Raw genomic sequence first — 19,010 nt, 5'->3', positions numbered from 1 at the left:
TTGTCTAAACACCAACTGTCTAGAGGGGACCTTAAGCATTATTCAAGTTGTTTATTTCATGCTGCAGTTCCTCTATGGTTAGGTTGTTCCTTTCATCACCTACCTGTTTTCTTTAGCCATAATTCATTCTTCCCTATGATTAGTTCTGCGACATAAATTTAACTTTACTAGGATTTATTTGCTGAAAATATGGATGCAATATACCCTTGGTATTAAAATTGGTAAAGGACTACCTATGAACCAAATCTCAAGGATTCCATTCTGTCCGGTAACTACAAAATAACCCTAATGGATGAAGTGCTCATTCAATAAAACAGTCTTCTATTCTGCCCTAAAATTGTATTTACAAAATTTAGAATTTGTTTTGTTTTTCATGCAGTATATCATTAACAGAACTTATACGTTTATTTACTTATATATAAAACACATTTATTTAATAGATCTTTCTTCAAATTTTTTGTCACTTAGTGAGAGATGAATTATGATATAAATTTCATAAAAATTTATCCAGGAATTGGGCAGTTAGAAAAGCATAAACAAACGTATCAACAAAAAATAGTTCTCTCCTACTTGTATATCCACTAGCCTAAAAAAACTTGTTCTGATTTACATCTTTGTTATAATAATATTATTTGGGAATTTTTCTGTCTTAAAATACGTTATAAGCCTAATTACATTTTAACAATTGGTCTTACCCAGTGTCAAGTTATTCTTGAAACAGTGGTCTTAATTAAACATCAAATACAGAAGTGTACTGGAATCTTCTGATTCGGTAAAAAGTATCCTTAAGTTTTATTGAATTTAAACCAGAGTTTTTATTACGATCGAAAGACTTCCATGTCATAAAATAGTTATAATGCTGAAGGACCATTATACAAATGTAATTTAAAAAACATTGATTACATATATTGCTTACCCAACTGTTACATTTATTAGTAATATTAAATTTAATTTTTTGACTGGCTATAATGTAAAAGTAATCTTTAAAATATAATTCATCATATTAATTTTTTAAGGCTAATTAGTAACTATTATTAATATTTGCATTATAATTTTATTGTATTGATAAAGCACACATTTTTTTATTAATTGCTCTTTTAAGAACTTAACGTAATGTGAAAAAAATAAAATCGTTTTTGAGTTTGAAAAAAAAAAATTATTTTTAAACAAATATGACATGTATTAAATGTATTTTAATAAATCGATATAATTCATAAATACTAAAAATATTCTATAATATTTATTTTTTATATTGATCACATATAGAGGCTAATTTTAAAACGTGTGTGAAAACACATATTTAAACATTAAGAAGTTTCAACAAAAAAAGATAAATAAACATTCATGGAACTTTATGAAATAAATTGAGATGATTCTCCGTTTGGTTGAATTGTATGAGTAATACATCCTTACATTCAACATTGACCAATTACTACAATGATTGCTGGAGTGGTTAACAAATGATGGTGGTACATCCACCAGAGTTACCATTTTGCAACAGTGAATCTCATTCTGGCGTTATAACATCATCATAACTGACAGTGCAAGGTACTGAATTCGGTAAGCATATATTTTCATGTTTAAATTTATCTTCCAGATTTCTAATAGATATTTTTTTATATGTTTCCGTTCAACTAAATATTAGTTTACTATTACATTAAAATTCCATTTTTAATTTATTTTAAATTTTATATTTCAGTTAGTTCTCTGATTTTACAGCACTGATATATAGTTAAAAATGTTTATTTTTTCAACCTTTATAAATATACTTTTAAAAAGTAAATCCTAAAACGAAGTAAATTCCTAAAAAATAAATCCATGTTTTAAAGAAGCTTTGAAAGAGTTACAAAGTATAAAGGATGAATGTGTTGTACCTCAGTGTATTCATATATAATACTTTTAAATATTATATATTATATTTAAACAATATTTAATATTATATTTTAAATAATAAACCCATATTGTATTAGGAAATCAGTTCATCAGTTAGTAGAATACATTGTTGGTGAAAAGAATTTATAATAATCTTTTGAAATATCTTTTAATTTTTGTCATATTTGAAAATAATTTTATGTTTTTCTATAATTTTGCTTCCACTTTTTAAAATTAATTATAATTATATGGTTTGATGTAAATATTGTCTTTATTCTTTGTATTATAATGATCTACATTTTTATTCTTCTACAAGACTAAAGATTTTATATAATTAAAAATTTAGTTTATAAATGAACACTACCCCAGTACTGCAGATTGGTGTAACAGTAGTGATTCTTTTTTATCATAAGGTCTGAGATTGAGATTGAATTCCAGTTATTTTATGTACTTGGTGCAAATTAAATTTTATGTACTTGCTATTAAAGAAAAGACATTAACCTTTTCTTGCTCATACAAATAAATAAAATAAACCTTCTGACCTAAAAACTTACTTATATGACTCAACTTGTTTCATATTTATAAAAAATCTATTGGGATTCTAATGCATTTTAAATTCATTATACATTAAAAAATGAGAAAACTTTAAAAACAAATTTGTATACAATATTGAAAAAACGGGATAAAACTGATGTTTTTAATCGTTTATCATTATATAGAAAATACACGCATATCATTATGCATTATTTTAACAGAAAAAGATACGTAGTTACTTGCTGTAAAAGCTCTTTAAACTAAAGATTGTTTTTTATCTCCCTTAAGTTTCTGTCTGTGGTTTTTTTTTCATTATTCCAATTTTCTTATAATATTTTCTTGGATCTTAACCCATCATCTAGATTTTTGTCAGGTGCCATTCTCTTATCACTAGAGAAAGGAAACCCTTTTGAAATCTCTTTAAAAAGGATCAACCAATCTCTTGTTGTAACAGGACATACCTACCAATCTCTCTACATCTTGTTTTACTTTTCAATGCTGGTATTTCTTGTATCAGGCACAGCTTTTCCAACTGTCTGTTCTTTCTGATTCTGTGCAAGTTATTATTTTAAACTGATAAGAAATCTGTCTTGGCACTTGTATTTTCAAATACATTCGATCTTCTGTTATCTTCTTATTTATAACCTACATTTATGCAACATGAATGAAATAAGAGAAAAAATAAGTAAAATATATGAACATAATGTAAAAAATTAAATTTAAACAAAGTTTTTAAACAACATTAAAAAAAATAATAAATTTAAACAAATGTATAAAATTTAATTGGTTATGTAAAAAATGTATGAGTAAATAGTGTTAGCAAAACAACAACAAAATTTAATTAGGACGTTTTAATGAGTAATTAATTATTGCATTATTTTTTAAATAAATATAAATATTTCTTTAAATCAAATTAAATTTTCTATAATTGAATTATTAGACATTTTAATTTTTGATATGAGTATGCTATTTTAGTGAAAACTGTGCAGAAAAGATCAGTAATGATTAATAATGATCATAAAAAGTTACTATAAAGACTTATTATTGATGTTAGAGAAATAAAAATGAAGAATTTTACCTGAATGATTAAGTTAGTTATTTTGGTTTTCAGATTTTCATTGATTTTATTTTGACAAACTACTTGTGCCGACCCAAGTTTCTTTTAATTTTAGAATGTTAATTTTTCGGATATTTTTTAAAAATTTATGAATATTTTATAGAAAAAACTTTTTCAATAATAGCTTTATATTTTTTCTATTTTATTTACATATTTTAAAAAAATAATTATCCATTCTTTTGCAACAAAGATGTTTACAAGTACAAAGCGCCTGGTATGAAAATAGAACAGAAATAAACAACTTTTCTTGTAATGTAGTCTGTTATGTAAATATTTCTGTCATTAGTAAATGTTATTACGTTCTTCCTTCAACATTTTTGATTTATTTTATTTAATAATTTAAAATATACCTTTGTTAGACTTGATAAATTGTTATTTTCTCATTATTTATTGCATTTATAGCAAATATGAACTCATTTAAACCTCGAGCTTCTTTTTCTCATATCTCTTTAAAAGTGTAATGAATAATTTATTTTCAGACTTCCTTTTTACATTTCTTTTAATGGAAATCTTTTGGAATTATTCTATAGTTTTTTCATTATTCATGGTTAAATATGGCAGTTGAAGAAATTGTAAACAACTAAAGAATTATACAGCGCAAGAAGTATAAAACGTTATATGCAGAAATTTAGTTAAATTACTAATATTTTATTTTTCATTAATTTCATTAGGATGAATAATTCAGAATTATTTTTTTGAAGTAGAAAATAAATTATACTGAGTAAAAATCACAGTCCAAATATTATTATCTGAAATAGAAAATGTTTACACTGGCCAGTTTTTTTGGTTTTTCAAGTACACAAATTACTTCCTACGGAATACCTAGAGCATAGATTATGGTCCAGTGATACAAAAAACAATTAATTAATTAACAATATCATCAAATAATAATATTAAACATTAGCTAATACAGTAAAATGTCTAAATCAATATCTGACAACAATAACATTTGTTAATCTAAAGTTTAATTTTACATCTACTTATATATGACACATTGTGACATGATCTGTCAATGAAATTCAATTAACTTTAATTTTGTACTTATTTTTCATTACAATCGTGTAATAAGTTATCAGTATTCATGATTTTCATATATCCGTTTCTTAACCTCATTAATAAATTTTCTTTCAACAGTTGCATCTTCAAAATTTTTATTTAATGTGTTGTAAACTTTTTGTCCTACATGTAAAATGGGATTTCTTAATATCATACAACGTACAAATAGTGTAAACACAAATTTAAACAGTTTAAATTGAAAAATTTATATATTATTATACAAACATATTCTTTTTTTACGTATAACTAAATGTAAAGGAAATACATTTGTTAGATCAGAAAATAACTGATTATATAGTACATCAAATAAATCATCATGCAAAGAATGATAGCTGTCCTATTCCACGAATAACAAAAATTAACTGCTTCAACTTTTTCTGGAAAAACGAAGGGAACCACAGAAAAATCATAGTCAGAGTAGTATCATTGTTATGACCGCATATTATCATTTTAGTCAGTCAATTATCCAAGTTTCTTCAATGGCACTGTTTGGGCGTTGCGGCTCTCCCAGTACCTTTTCATACATTCCGTTCTTTCTGCCCTTTCTAGTGTTGAAAATGTTTGTGTTGGCAGTGTGAAGCAAGTGTTTTTATTCTTGATTTTCTTGTTTAATTTTATCTTATCTGTGGTGTCTTCTGCTGTAAGGCCAATTTCCTTCAGAGCTTCTTTTATTTCTCTGAAAAACTACATCCTGTCTTTATGTTTTTCAAGTCAAGATTGTTCTACTAGTTGTCAGAAGTCTTGAATCTTGCATCCTCGTAATATGTCCAAAAGATCCTAGTTTCCTCTTAGGCATTGTATCAGTGACGGGTTCTACAAGACTTAATCGGGCATAATTCACCATTGCCCATCTTCCTGTTACATTTTATTAATGAAGCAAGCTTCTTCCAGTTCTTTCAATTTTCTGGAGTCTGTTCGTCTTTGACTATTTGTTCAGGTGGAAGAATGTTTCTGCTGCATAAGTGGCTTCTGGTTCTATAACTGTGTTGTAGTGTCTTGTTTTTGTGTTTATTGACAAGCATTTTTTATTGTAAGTGTAATATTTGAGCTTTTGCAGTTTCTTTCTTCTTATTTGGATGGGGGTTTTTTCATCTAGGTTGTTTGTTATTATTTCTCTGAGTTATTTAAATCGGGTTGTTATTTTGAGTTTATTACCATTTATATTTATTTCATTTAATCGTGTTGGTTTTTGGGGCATAACTTACATCTTTTCAAGTGATATGTTAAGGTCAATTTTATTTGCCAATGTTTTGAAGTTCTAACATGTGTGATTTAATTTTGTCAATGTTTGTTAGCAGTGCCAAGTCATCGGTGAAACCATGACAGTTTGTTTTAATTTTTGGCCTATTTTTACTTTTGGGGGCATTTTTTGAGCCATTCCCTTATTAACTTTTATAGACTGCAGTTGAATAATAGCGGTGAGAATCGCTATTATTCAACAACAACATTCAAAGAGGACATCACCTTGGTGCAATCCTGTTTTCGTCTAAAATGGTTCTAAGAGCTTGCCTCTGAATTTATCCTTCAACTTAGTGTCTATGAGGGTCATGTTTATTAATCTAGTATGTAGTCTGAGGTGTCTTAGAATTTTTAGTAAAGAATCTCTGTGGGATGCAGTCTTAATCTTTCTTGAAATCTACAGATGTTATCACCATATATCTGTTTGTTTTTCTGTTGTAATCCATTATTATCTTGAGACTCATGATCTGGTCTGGACAACTGCTCCAGGGTCTGAAACCTCCCTGGTACTCTCCTAGTTCTTTCTTGAGTTTGGAATCAATCCTGTTGAGGATGATTCTTGAAAGAATTTTGTGTATTGTATCTAGGAGTGAGATTCCCGTGTAATTGTTAGGGTCTGTTTTGTTCCCCTTTTTGTGTAGTGGATGGATGAGGGTTGTCCTCCAGTGTTCTGGTAGTTCTTTGATCCAGATATTGACAAACTGTTGATGAAGGGCTTGTTTCATTATACCTAATGACATAATAAAATATAATAATAATAAACAAAAAAAAGGTTATAGTACATGTTAATAATAAAAATAATGATAGTAATAAATAATAGTTCTGAAGTAATGTATTAATAATAAATAAATAAGATTTTTACCGAATAAAATATAACAATCTTGATGATATAAATTGATTAATTTTGAATGCTTATGTAAAAACACATTAAAAAAGTGTAAAAAATTTCAGTTAAATCTGTTAGTGATATATTTTTAAATAATATATCTATTATATTAAAAATAGAAATTGAAGCATAGTAAAGTCCTTTTTCATAGCCTGAAATATTATAATAGGAAGTGTAAAAATAGTTCAACCAGTTTTATAGGTTTTTTCTTACAGCTTTGTAACCTTTAATAAAACTGATATAGATAAAGGAAATTTTGGAATTTTTAATTAAAAATAATCATACTTATCAGAATTAGAGAAAGCTGTATCAGTGGATATTTATTTAGCTGTATTTATTACATTCTTTTGTTGCAGTGAATGAAGCCAGCTATGGCAACTGTCTTCCTGCTTACAGCAGTTGCTGCTGTAGCAGGAGGAACTCTTCCCAAAAGTGATAGATCAATATTTCCAGTTGGATATAGGTTATATTTACATCCATACCCAGGAGATGGTGTATTCAAGGGCAGAGTACGTATTGATATTGGTTGCCAAGCTTCACTTGGTTCACAAGAATCTCTTACAGAAATTCGATTAAACGTTGCTCCATCATTAAGTGTTATTGATAAAGATGTGAAAGTAACTCGACTTGCTTATCTTGATTCATCTGAAGAAGATGATGATGAATCAACTGAAGATACGTAAGTACATTACTTACATTACTTATTTGTTAAAATTTATTGTAGATTTAATCATTTTATATTTTTTTTAAAGTCTTTTGATCGGTCATACTTATATTACTAAAGAATATTCCTACAGATAATAAAATATTGTGCAAGGGTCATATGTTTAGAAATAAATAAATAAATTTGGAAAACTGTGTCTACATTATCAGGTAAATGAGAATTTTTTTTAAATTTACTAATTTATTTTAAATTTTTAGAGTTCACATTGCGACATTGTATGGCATTTTTTAAAATAATGTTTGACACTTAATTAAATACTATTTTATTAAAAAAATGAACCGGTATAATTCTTTTAAATGTATTTACTGTTCAGAATTTTGTAATTCTCAAGCATCTCTTGGGAAAAGGGAATTTATATTCCCTTTTAGAGTAGTATATTGTTAAAAATATAAAATTAAAAAATTTCTGTCGAGCATTACATTGTTGATAATATTAAAAGCTATATTAAATTATCAAATTTTACTGACTAAAATTTGTATAATTATGTTACATTATATTGTCTTTATAAAGTTCTTTACAAGGCCTTGATAGCACTAGAGGAAATCATTGGTCAAAATTAATGAAATAATAGCAAGTTCCTTTCCCTTTTAACAAATATGTTATTAGCCATTATTTGATGCTTATATCTTCCACAATTTTCTGACTAATACATATACCCACATAATTTTTAAAAATAAAAGTAGTTTTAAAGTCAATAAAAATAGCTGTTGTAATGTAATAGCTATCTCTATTACAATTCTTAACAAATGATTGTAGACAACCAGATATAGCACATAAGTCACTCTTGAAAATGGCATAACTATTCTCAAGAGCTGTCTTTCATTTAATAGTAAATGAAAAAATTTAAATGATTACCTTTTTCACTAAACCAAATGCCTTTACACATCAGTATACAAAGGCACGAAATGCAGTAAATTCCCAATAAGTGGCACCTTAAGTCAGTTTACAAAGGTTGGTTTATATAGCGAACATTGTTTCTCTTAAAATAAATAACTCTGATCTAATTATTCTAAGACAGATTACAACATATAGTGTTTGTTAAAGTACTGTGCATTATGTACACAGCCTCTTTTTAAATATAGAAGAATTTGCAGCTGCATATTCTAATTAATTATCTAAAACTATGTTTTCTAAACAATAATCAATAATGTACTGGCCTACTGAACAGCTGAGATATTCTAATGCCTTTCTACGTAGTATACTTAAAAATGCATGTGTCTGTTTTGGTAACTTGAGTTTTAGAAATATAACAGATAGTGTGAGTTCATTAGTGTGCCAAATTGGCATGCTTAGAAATATTACTATTAATGTACTTCCAGTCATTGAAGCCAACTTCTCTTACCAGTTACATCCCATTCATTTAACATTTGCGTTTGCGTTTTATAAAATTATTTTTTTATAAATTGTTTAGCATTTTGAGAATAATTTTGCATCCCTTTCTGTTGAATTTAAATATTTTCTGTTGTAAATATAATATATATACTTATTTATTTATGAAAATTTAACCAGATAGACAAAGCAGTATGTACAGTATATAAAAAAGAAAGGGAAAGTTAATAAGGAAAAGTGGGACAAAAGCTATGTATGCCTCTCCTGTATTTAATGGAGGATTGTACTGGAAAAACTTAAAAGAAATTATTATTTTGGGTTTTAACCTTATAATATAGTTTAACATTCCCTCTTTCCAATACCACCAAAATTATGTGTTGTGTGTAAACTAAAAATATTTTTATTAATTTTTTTTTAAAATAATGTCATTCTCTGAAATTTTGGTTTTTGTTTGTAGAATAATTTTTATGTGCTTTGTCATTTATTATCACATATTTACTTCTAAAAATGTAATTAGCCTTTGTACTGAATTTTTTACAGATTTTAATATTTTAGTTTTTAGTTGGCAACAATACATTTGTTTTGATTACAAGGTTATGTTTTTCATTAGTGTTCAGTAAGGTTGAGTTATTGTATTTGTAAGTTATATTTTGTGAATAACTTGTACCATTTGACTAATTATGTATAAAAAGATGAGTAGGAGTTCAAAATTATGTAAGAAAAGAAAATTTCTTGGAAACCAGTGTAAAAACATTAGTTTCAAATGCTACTATGGAACAGAATTTGATCGGTGATGAAAGTGATAGTGTGACTGGTCCAGATAATTCTGGAATTTCATCATCATGCATTAAATTAAACTCAGTTTCAGAGCCCTAATAACTGGTAATGTTACCAGTGAATAATGCCTTATTCACATAAGCGTTCACTTCCAGAGGCAGTCATGGAGAAAATATAGTCAATTTTTGCTGATCTAAGTAATGAAATTTTGTTGCAGAATTGCATTCCAGGAAAACTCAGATGTAATGAGTCTTTCAATGCATTGATTTGGAAGAGAATTCCAAAAACTATTTATTTAGGAATAGTGACGCTAAAGATTGGCGTTTATGACGCTGTGATCGCATTTAACAAGGAGGCATTAGGGAAAATTGATATTCTAAATGATCTTAAATTAAAAACAATTAGTGAAAATAGTGTTGCTATCCTAAAAATACACTGATCGCAAAAGAATAGCCGCTTCAGAAATTAAAATGCATTCTTCAGAAGAAAGAAAAAAGGCAACTGAAAAGGGAAAAGATGATGAAACATATGGAGCAGGATTGTTTTATGAAAAGTGAACAACCAAGAACTTTTTTCTGAATAGTCGGTCTAACTTCAAATGCTGTTTCTAGGAAATCATATTTTTCTATCTTCATGTACCTTTTTCTCAGAAACTATAAATGATAGAGACTTGACATTTGTACCAGGTATTCACAGCCCTATTCTATTATTATATAAACAGATTTTTGCATATAACTATGTATTAAAGCATTAAAAAAATATATTGTGCTGAAAATGTTTAGAAAATGTTCAAAATATAATAAAAATAATGAGGTTTTAATAAAACTAATAATTCTGTTAGAAGTAGATAGAAAAAAGTAAAAAGAAAAAAGTAGGAAAGAACCTAGGTCTAGTGGTTAACGCATCTTCCCAAATCAGCTGATTTGGAAGTCAAGAGTTACAGCGTTCAAGTCCTAGTAATGCCAGTTATTTTTACATGGATTTGAATACTAAGTCTTGGATACCGGTGTTCTTTGGTGGTTGGGTTTTAATTAACCACACATCTCAGGAGTGGTCGAACTGAGAATGTACAAGACTACACTTCATTTACACTCATACATATCATCCTCTGAAGAATTATCTAAACGGTAGTTACCGGAGGCTAAACAAGAAAAAAAAGTAGGAAAGAACCTATGGCTCTATCTGTTATAGGAGCTGAGAAAAAGGTACTTGAACGAGGCTAAATTAGCATTATTTATGTGAGGTGCACAATTCCCCCTTAAAATATATTAGCATGCTATATATTTGTGATCAATATTTTTTTTTAACGTAAAATAATAGTACTAATAATCCAGAACGATTCTCTTTATAATGCTGTTATTTATTTAACATTTTTATTTTTCTTAAAAATTATTTTTATATTTAAAAACCTGCAGAAGAAAGCTGTGCTTTTTACTATATAAGCAGTGTTTAATCTCTTGATATATTTATATCTAAGATATATTAAAAAAAAATTTTTTTAGCCATTATTTGATTAATTTAATCTCATTATCCACGTATTTTTTTCTGTGATAATTTTTTAACCTCAACTTATGTACATCATTCTACATTCTCAGTTCTGTTATATGTTATGTATATATATATATATATATATATCTTTCTCTACAGATTTTACCTTCTACATATACATCTATTATAAAATTAAGTAAACCTTGATGATATGACCAGCCAACCTAGTTTATCTCTTTCAAAAATTCTTCACCATTTCTGTTCTCTCCTGCTTACCTTAACCTCTTTGTTTTGAATTTTATTGGCCCACCAAATTTTCCGTATCCTCTTCATGAAGATCCACATCATGAAATTCTACATTCTTTTACTTTCTCTTTATTATTTCCCATGTTTCACTACCATACAGTCTCCACAACACAAAAATATTTTTAAAAATTTATTTTTAATTCTTAGATCTTATTTTGATACTAGAAAACTTACTTGTATAAGAAAGCTCTCATTCTCATTGGTTTTGTTAGTCTGCTTTCGATGTATGTCTTTCTTTGTCCATCCTTTGTAATATTATTCCCTGTATGGCAAAATTCTAAAATCTATTCCTTATTATGTTTTTTACTTAATTAATTAAGTCCTGGGTTCAGATCCTGGTCAGGCATGGCATTTTTCATACCCTATAAAAAATTTATGTTTGATACTCCCGTACACAAGCTTCAAGCTTGTAGTGAATCATATTCCAAAAAAAAATTCCTCATTACCCTGTTTTCGTCACCATCTGTGTTTTACCCTTATTTATTTTTAAATTGAACTTTTCTCTTAGCAATAAGTCCAGATGATTTGTATTGCTTTTGACTGTTTTGTTTTTCTTCCTTAACATCATCAGTAACAAATCTTAACATATTTTTTCTCTTCTCAATTGCTTTTTGAAACTAAAAAATTTCCTACTCAACTTAAAATAATTGAGAAAAATTAATAACTTTTATATAGGGAAACAAGGTTCTCCTTGTACACCTCTGCACATCAGGCAGGAAACCAGATAGGGTATTAAAATATACATGGTTGTATGTTGGAAGGAATTGGTATAAGTTAAAAGTATAACATTAATTGATGGATGTAATTTTTATAACTATTTTTTCTGAATGATGTTAATATTATCTTGTAAAGTTTTTTTAAATGTAAGAAGTATAAGATACTGTTAACAATATATTTCAGAAAAAGTTATTAATTTTAGATTTATCAGTTACTTTATTCTTTTAATTGTTTCTAACTGACATAAACTTTTTAAACTAGCATACAGTTTCAACCTTTTGAAATCAAGAAGGAAATGTCTACTTTCAATTTTTTTCATCTAATTTTTAAAAATTATTTTTTTTCAGGAATTATTATAACATTAATTAATTCTAAGATATTCATAAACAATTATTAAATTATTTTATTATAATTAAACACTCTACACTACTACTACATTAATTTATATATTTTATCTTTTAAGAATATCTGAAAATGAATACTAAGAAATAATAAAGTTTATCATTTCAGACAGTTTTTTTTAAAAAATATCTTGAATATTTATTAACAGAAAATTTTTTTTCTAATATTATTTATTTCTTAAAATACTTAGTGTGTTATTTGTAGCAATATAAATTTAACGATAAAATTTAGATCCACTTAATGGAAGTGGGCTTCTTAATAATTCTGGTGAAGTACTTGTGTTCTGTTTTAACTTCCTCTGTCATAAACAGGATGATTATTTCATTGATCCATCAGTGTAGTGTTGAGTGTATGACACACTAGTCACTGACAAGTCAAATGAATCTAATTGAGTGGCAAGTCACTGACTGATCTTATACATATATATATATATATATATATATATATATATATATATATATATATCAATGTTAACATTATATTTTTTTTTTATTAGACTTTTTAACTTTTCCTTGCTTGCTTGTTAGATAAAATATATTATTAATGTATTAATAATCATAATTTGTTTCGTCTGTCTCCATTTTGAGTATAAGGGAAAAAATTATCCTAAATTAAAAAGATAAACTGTGACAAAATTTTTTAAACTCATATTTGTTTACCTTATAATTGATATAGTAATACTACGTCATATTCAAATTGTCTTAAATGACTTTAAGAAGTCATTTGTATTTATTAAGATAAATACAAATTAAATATAGAACCTGTTGTATACTAGTTTTGTAATATCAATAACTTTTAAAAAGTTGAATCTTAGGGTATTACATTAACTGTTTTTGTTATAAACAACGAAAATATAATTTTCCATTTCATGCTCTTGTCCCTTGACAGTTAGAAATAGAATTATTAAAAAAAAAAATGTGTACTTTTACTTTTCCTTCTTGATAGGTTTTATAGCTGTAGAAGGGAAGATATTGTAATTGGTCCAATTTGGGCATATGCGGTTTTCACCCGAACCTTGATGTTTTGACACCTAAGGAACCCAAAAAACCAGAGGGAAATTTTTTGGATGTTAATGGTAGTTTTGTATGTATGTATGTGTATGTGTTTGGTATCAGCCTCTAAATCACCTTATATCTCCGGAACTACTGGACTGATTTTAACCAAACACAGTCAGATTACTTCTATGTATGGGGCATTGATGCCAATAAATTTTCAACTTAAAAGCTAAACAGGGTGATGCTGTGCAGTAAGGTCACCCGTGGTATCTCGAGATTTTGCCTAAATAAGGTCATATTTTTCTTAGGCACATTTGTGCCAGGAATGGTCAACCTGAGACTGTACAAGACTACTACATTTCATTCATACATATCATCTTCTGAAGTTATACTTTATGGTGGTTCTGGAGGCTAAACAGAAAAAAGAAAGTCATGTTTGTTAACGATTAAATATCTCTAAAAAATGGATTGCAAAATCACACTCCCACCCCAAAAAATTGCTGTTGTAGTTGTCTGCTATGTTGTGACATTACAGGTGACCAGTATAATTAAATAAATGAATAATATTTGAAATGTAAAAAAGTAATTCGGACTGGCCAGGTCTCGATCTTGATTGCCCAGTTGACTCGTACCTGCTGCGTTAAGGCTTGCGGCAACACCAGTCTGTCTACCGTACAAGTGAAATTTGTTCCACGTAAGTTGTGAAATTACATTAGTTCAGTTAGCGTCGACCATCACCACTAGTACCGCCACACCTGCGCAAATTAAATATGGTATGCACGTGTGCTTTAGTTATAATCATTGAATTAAATGAACGAAACAATATTGTATTTAAATAAAATGATAAATATTTTTAATTGTGTGTGTAAGCCATACATCAGAAACAACCAACAGTTGTAGGTCTTTCCCGGAATGCTGCTCGAGCAGTGTTCCGGGAAATCCAACAACTATGTTGTCAGCTTTTTTAAATAACAAACCAAATCAATGTTGCTGAAGTTGACTGCAAGAGCAACTGGAAGTTTTACATGATGTTAGTTCTTTAAAAAACATATTAAATTTTGTTCAGTTCATCATTTAAAAAATTTATAGAATTAAAGTGTAAATATAATAAAAATTAGAACTAATATTGCCCAGCAGACTTTTAAAAACAAATTTATTCAATTTCTTATGTTGTAATTGACTGTCTGAATTTATTTTTAATCTATTTTGCCTTCAGCTAAATATTACTTCACAATAATAAAACTGAAATAAAATATATATTTTTTTTAAATAAAAGAAATAATATTATTCAATTCTTTTTTTTAAATTTTAACACTTTCAAGTCGATAAGAAATTAAAAACAACCTATATTTACCAACAATTTACCACTGCTGATGATATCTATATTAAGAATTAAAAATTTAAAAAGAATTGACTGGAATTACTTTTTTCTTATTTATTTATTTTTTTTGCATTTTTTAAGTTAGTTTTATTTATGTTTAAAATAAGGGTAAGCTATGGAAAGAAGCTAATTTAAATAGATCAAAAGGCAAGAAATTTGTGTCTTGATGAAAATAAGAAAAATATTATAGAATAGTAATGAATAACTACTACCAAATACATGAGCTTAGACTGTCTGGAATGCTGGAATATGTACATTTACAACAATGTATTATGTATTTACATTTGGTATAACTAAAAAAAAAAGAAATAAATTGGTTTCCTATTGTCTTTTTCACTGAACTGAATATTTGACTTCACATTAAATACCAATCTCTGTTAAATGCAATGACTGTTCAACCCTTCAGAAGTGTGATGTGTAACAGAACCATAACAAATATTTTAATAGATAATGTAAAGCAACAAACTAATTACCCCATTTCTTTTGTAAAACAATAAGTATTGTTGCAAATCAGTAGGCAAAATTTCTATAATTATAATTTATTTAAATAATTATTTCTCTTTTATAAAAAAAAAATCATAGGAACTTCAGATAAACATTATAATGTACTTTAGTATTAGAAAACAACCTATTGCACAAATAAATTGAACCAATTTTATTTGAATGAGTGAAAAATTTGATTATCAGTATTGCATATTTGAGGACCGTAAGTTAAAGCAATTTTTAAAGGATGAAAATATATGGATTTTTTTAAAATGTGGTAGTTTTTATTTTTATCTATCCTTTTTTTTGTTTATTATTTTTAAACAATATGGCAGTTTCATTCTATAATAAATAATGAACCAAAAAAATACACTGTTTTACATTGAAGAAAAGTTTTAAGTAAATAAGTAATAGACAATCAGTCAAAAAAAAATTAATAATTTTCAGGTCTGAAATATATTAAATCAGATAATACAAGCAAAGTAAATCTAGCTAAACAAACATTTATAATGAACTGTGTTGGAAGATTTCACTGCACCATAACTGATAATGGTTTAACAAACAAAAATATGTTTAATGTATTACACAAGTCTAGATGGCTAATTTCTAATACCATAGATAAATTTAAAAAATCCCATTCAGCATGTCGGAAGGCAGAGGTAGATTTCACCGGTGCTAAGTAGGAAATAAAAAAGATGGTACTTACGTATTAATGCCACCGCAGCTACAGCTTTATTTAAAAACAAAGTAGTCAATTTGATTTCGGTGGAAAATGAACAGTCTCTTTATTAATTTTAATAAATGGTTATTTATATTTATTTATTTTATAAATATAATTTAACCAAACTTAACCTACGCTCGCTAACCTTGACTAATTAACACCGTAATTTTTTGAGTATTTATTTAATAAATTCAGTAATTATTGCAATTATTTATTATTTAAATAATCAAAACACCCCTGTTAATTAGTCAAGGTTAGTGAGTGAAGCGAGCGTAGGTTAAGTTTGGTTAAATTATATTTATAAAATAAATAAATATAAATATCCATTTATTAAAATTAATAAAGAGACTGTTTTGAAACTATATTAAACTCTATATCGGCCCATTTTCCACCGAAATCCGATTGACTACTTTGTTTTTAAATAAAGCTGTAGCTGCGGTGGCGTTAATATGCAAATACCAAAAAGATTTCTACTTTAAAGTTAAGAAAAACTTCAAATTTACGCAATACGAGAATGGTTGCATGTGAAAAAAGTTTCACATGTTTAGCATACAACAAGCCCCATCTTCTTACAATTCCAGAAAAATTTTGGTCATCCCTTGCTTTAAGGGTTGGTCTTATCAAAAATTGTTTCAGACAAACCTTTAGGTAATATTTACTGAGCCTATTAAGGGAAGTATGATTTTTTTTTGTTTTCAAAATCCCATTTTATCCACCCCATGGGCCAGTGATTGAAGATATCAAAATCTTTATGTAGATAAGTTTTAGAAATTTATCTAAAGAATAGGAGAAACTTTAAATGAATTTGATATTTTACCTAATAAGAAAGATATAGCAATATTTTATTTTTTTGAAAAAGCACGCCCGTTCCATATATAAGCAAAAAACAGAAAAATTTGTTAAAAACTCTTACCAGCCTGATTTTATTTACATATAATATACATCACATTTACAGAAATAATACAATTCTTATGATTATTTGTTGTTTAATAAGTGAAATTGAGTCGGTAAGGGTTTTGTAACAAATTTTTCTATTTTTTGCTTATTTTATGGAATGCTTAAACATTGTTTATCATCTATTATTATTGTATATCTATTGTGTATTACATATATTTAACATGTATTTTTTTTTTAAACAAAATTCTAAATTAACAACAAATTTTGATAATAGAAATGTAATATCGTCTTACCTTTTTTGAGATCAGTATCATTTTGTTAAAACAGTTTTATTTATATTACAGAAATTTTTGTTTTTTGAGCTGAAGAAATGATATCTGCAAGACTATTACTGTACGGTTTTTAATTTCATTATAATTTTTTTGGATTTAATATTACACGCAATATAATATTTTGGTATACCATTTAACCGAATAATAAAAAGTATGCGCTTCTCTTACTGAGTTGAAGCAATGTAAATTATGCATTTTTTCATAGCGAGAAAGTTACATAGTTGTGTTTTTATTATCTCTTTTTTACATTTGTCATGATTCTGAGGTACAAGAGTTGTTTTTCTAAGGTGTAACTTATAGAGCTGTATTAATCACCTATATTTTTGTAAGACTAGTATACTGATGTGAATTAGTATATTCAGTTTAGTGAAGAAGGAAACAGGAAACCAATTGACTTCTCATTTTTCTTACTAAATTTGGTATGGAATGCTTATTATTCAGAAGAATGGTTATGCTGTTTTTGGGAATCACTTGTAACCATTTGTCTAGTAGTCGCCTACAATTTTAGTTATAGTTTATAGTAGTATAACTAAATTTGTTCCCTAAAATTGGTGTCATCAGTAACAGTACTGAAAAATGGTGAGTTAAAGCTTTGAAAAGATTGTATGAAAGTACATTTTTACAAATTTTACATTTTAATTTATTAAACATTTAACTTTCTTAGGTTTATTTTTCATTTTATTACATAAAACACTTATATGCTAGAAATTTTTAAATAATTTTCCCTATTTCAGTTGGTTAATTACTAATAAAATAATATTACTTTAAAATGATAATGTGAAACCAAATATAATGAATGTTCTTTGGTTAAGTAAGATGAATTATGTAACATTTACTTTAACTTTATGAAGAAATGCAACATTACTGTTTGATGTGATATACATCATAAAGGTATATGCATATCAATTTAAAGAATTTACTATTACTAATTCATACATTATGTATGTTTGTCACAAAAGAAAAAATCTGTTAATCTATGTTTTTATCCTCTTAGTTAAATTACCTGTTTAGTTATAATATCTTGTTAAAAACAACTTAATGCATACCTGTCTAAATGCATATTGCTCGTAAAGTATATATGTTTTACATCCAGCGCTATTTTTAGGTACTGTTACATTAGAAGGTTACGCAAGTAGAATTATTTCAAACCATCTTTAAATTCTTGTTTTAAAATTGGTTGTCAAAAATAGACTGTATGCATATTCACTTTGTTTAAGTTTGAACATTGATATGAATCTATCGCTAGTTATTTTTGGCTCCTATATTTACTTATTTAGATATTTAATTTGATCTTTATTATTTTAAATTACCTCTTTTATTTTTAATATTACTTAATATTCTAATGGCTGTAATCTTAATAAAAGAAAACATAAAATAAAATTAATGTTTAATATTTTTGACACTTGTATATAAATAATCTATTTGTCCTCTTTCCTTTCGTGTAATACAAATAGGATATATATCATATTGCTGTAAATATACCATGAAACAGAACAAATGTAATAATTTCTCTGTTTGTTTTTTTCATGCTTTAATTTAGGTACTACCTCTCATTGTCTTATTTTCTTAGATTTGAACGTTAACCTTATAACATCAATGAAAATGATTTATTAATTTTTTATTTAGTTTGGAATTTTAGAATATCAGTAAATCATTCTATAATTTATTTGTACACTCATGAATACATGTATGAATGAACTCTGTGACAGTACTTAACAAGAATTTGTTTCGGACTAATCAGTTTTTAAGTAGCA

General features: G+C 26.8%; 1 protein-coding gene across 1 annotated transcript in view; it reads left to right on the top strand.

The window, feature by feature from the left end:
- The first annotated feature begins 1,401 nt into the window (after positions 1 to 1,401).
- Positions 1,402 to 19,010, top strand: part of LOC142330536 (aminopeptidase N) — a 70,620-nt gene continuing 53,011 nt past the window's right edge. The window contains exons 1-2 of the mRNA XM_075375876.1: positions 1,402 to 1,560; positions 7,061 to 7,383. Coding sequence (XP_075231991.1) covers positions 7,064 to 7,383 — 320 coding nt within the window. The 5' untranslated portion in view covers positions 1,402 to 1,560; positions 7,061 to 7,063. The remainder of the gene's footprint in view (positions 1,561 to 7,060; positions 7,384 to 19,010) is intronic.

The sequence above is a fragment of the Lycorma delicatula genome, chromosome 9, assembly GCF_047948215.1.
Source record: "Lycorma delicatula isolate Av1 chromosome 9, ASM4794821v1, whole genome shotgun sequence".
Taxonomy (NCBI): domain Eukaryota; kingdom Metazoa; phylum Arthropoda; class Insecta; order Hemiptera; family Fulgoridae; genus Lycorma; species Lycorma delicatula.
Note: the sequence above shows the minus strand (reverse complement) of the source record. Positions and strands in the feature narration are given on the sequence as shown.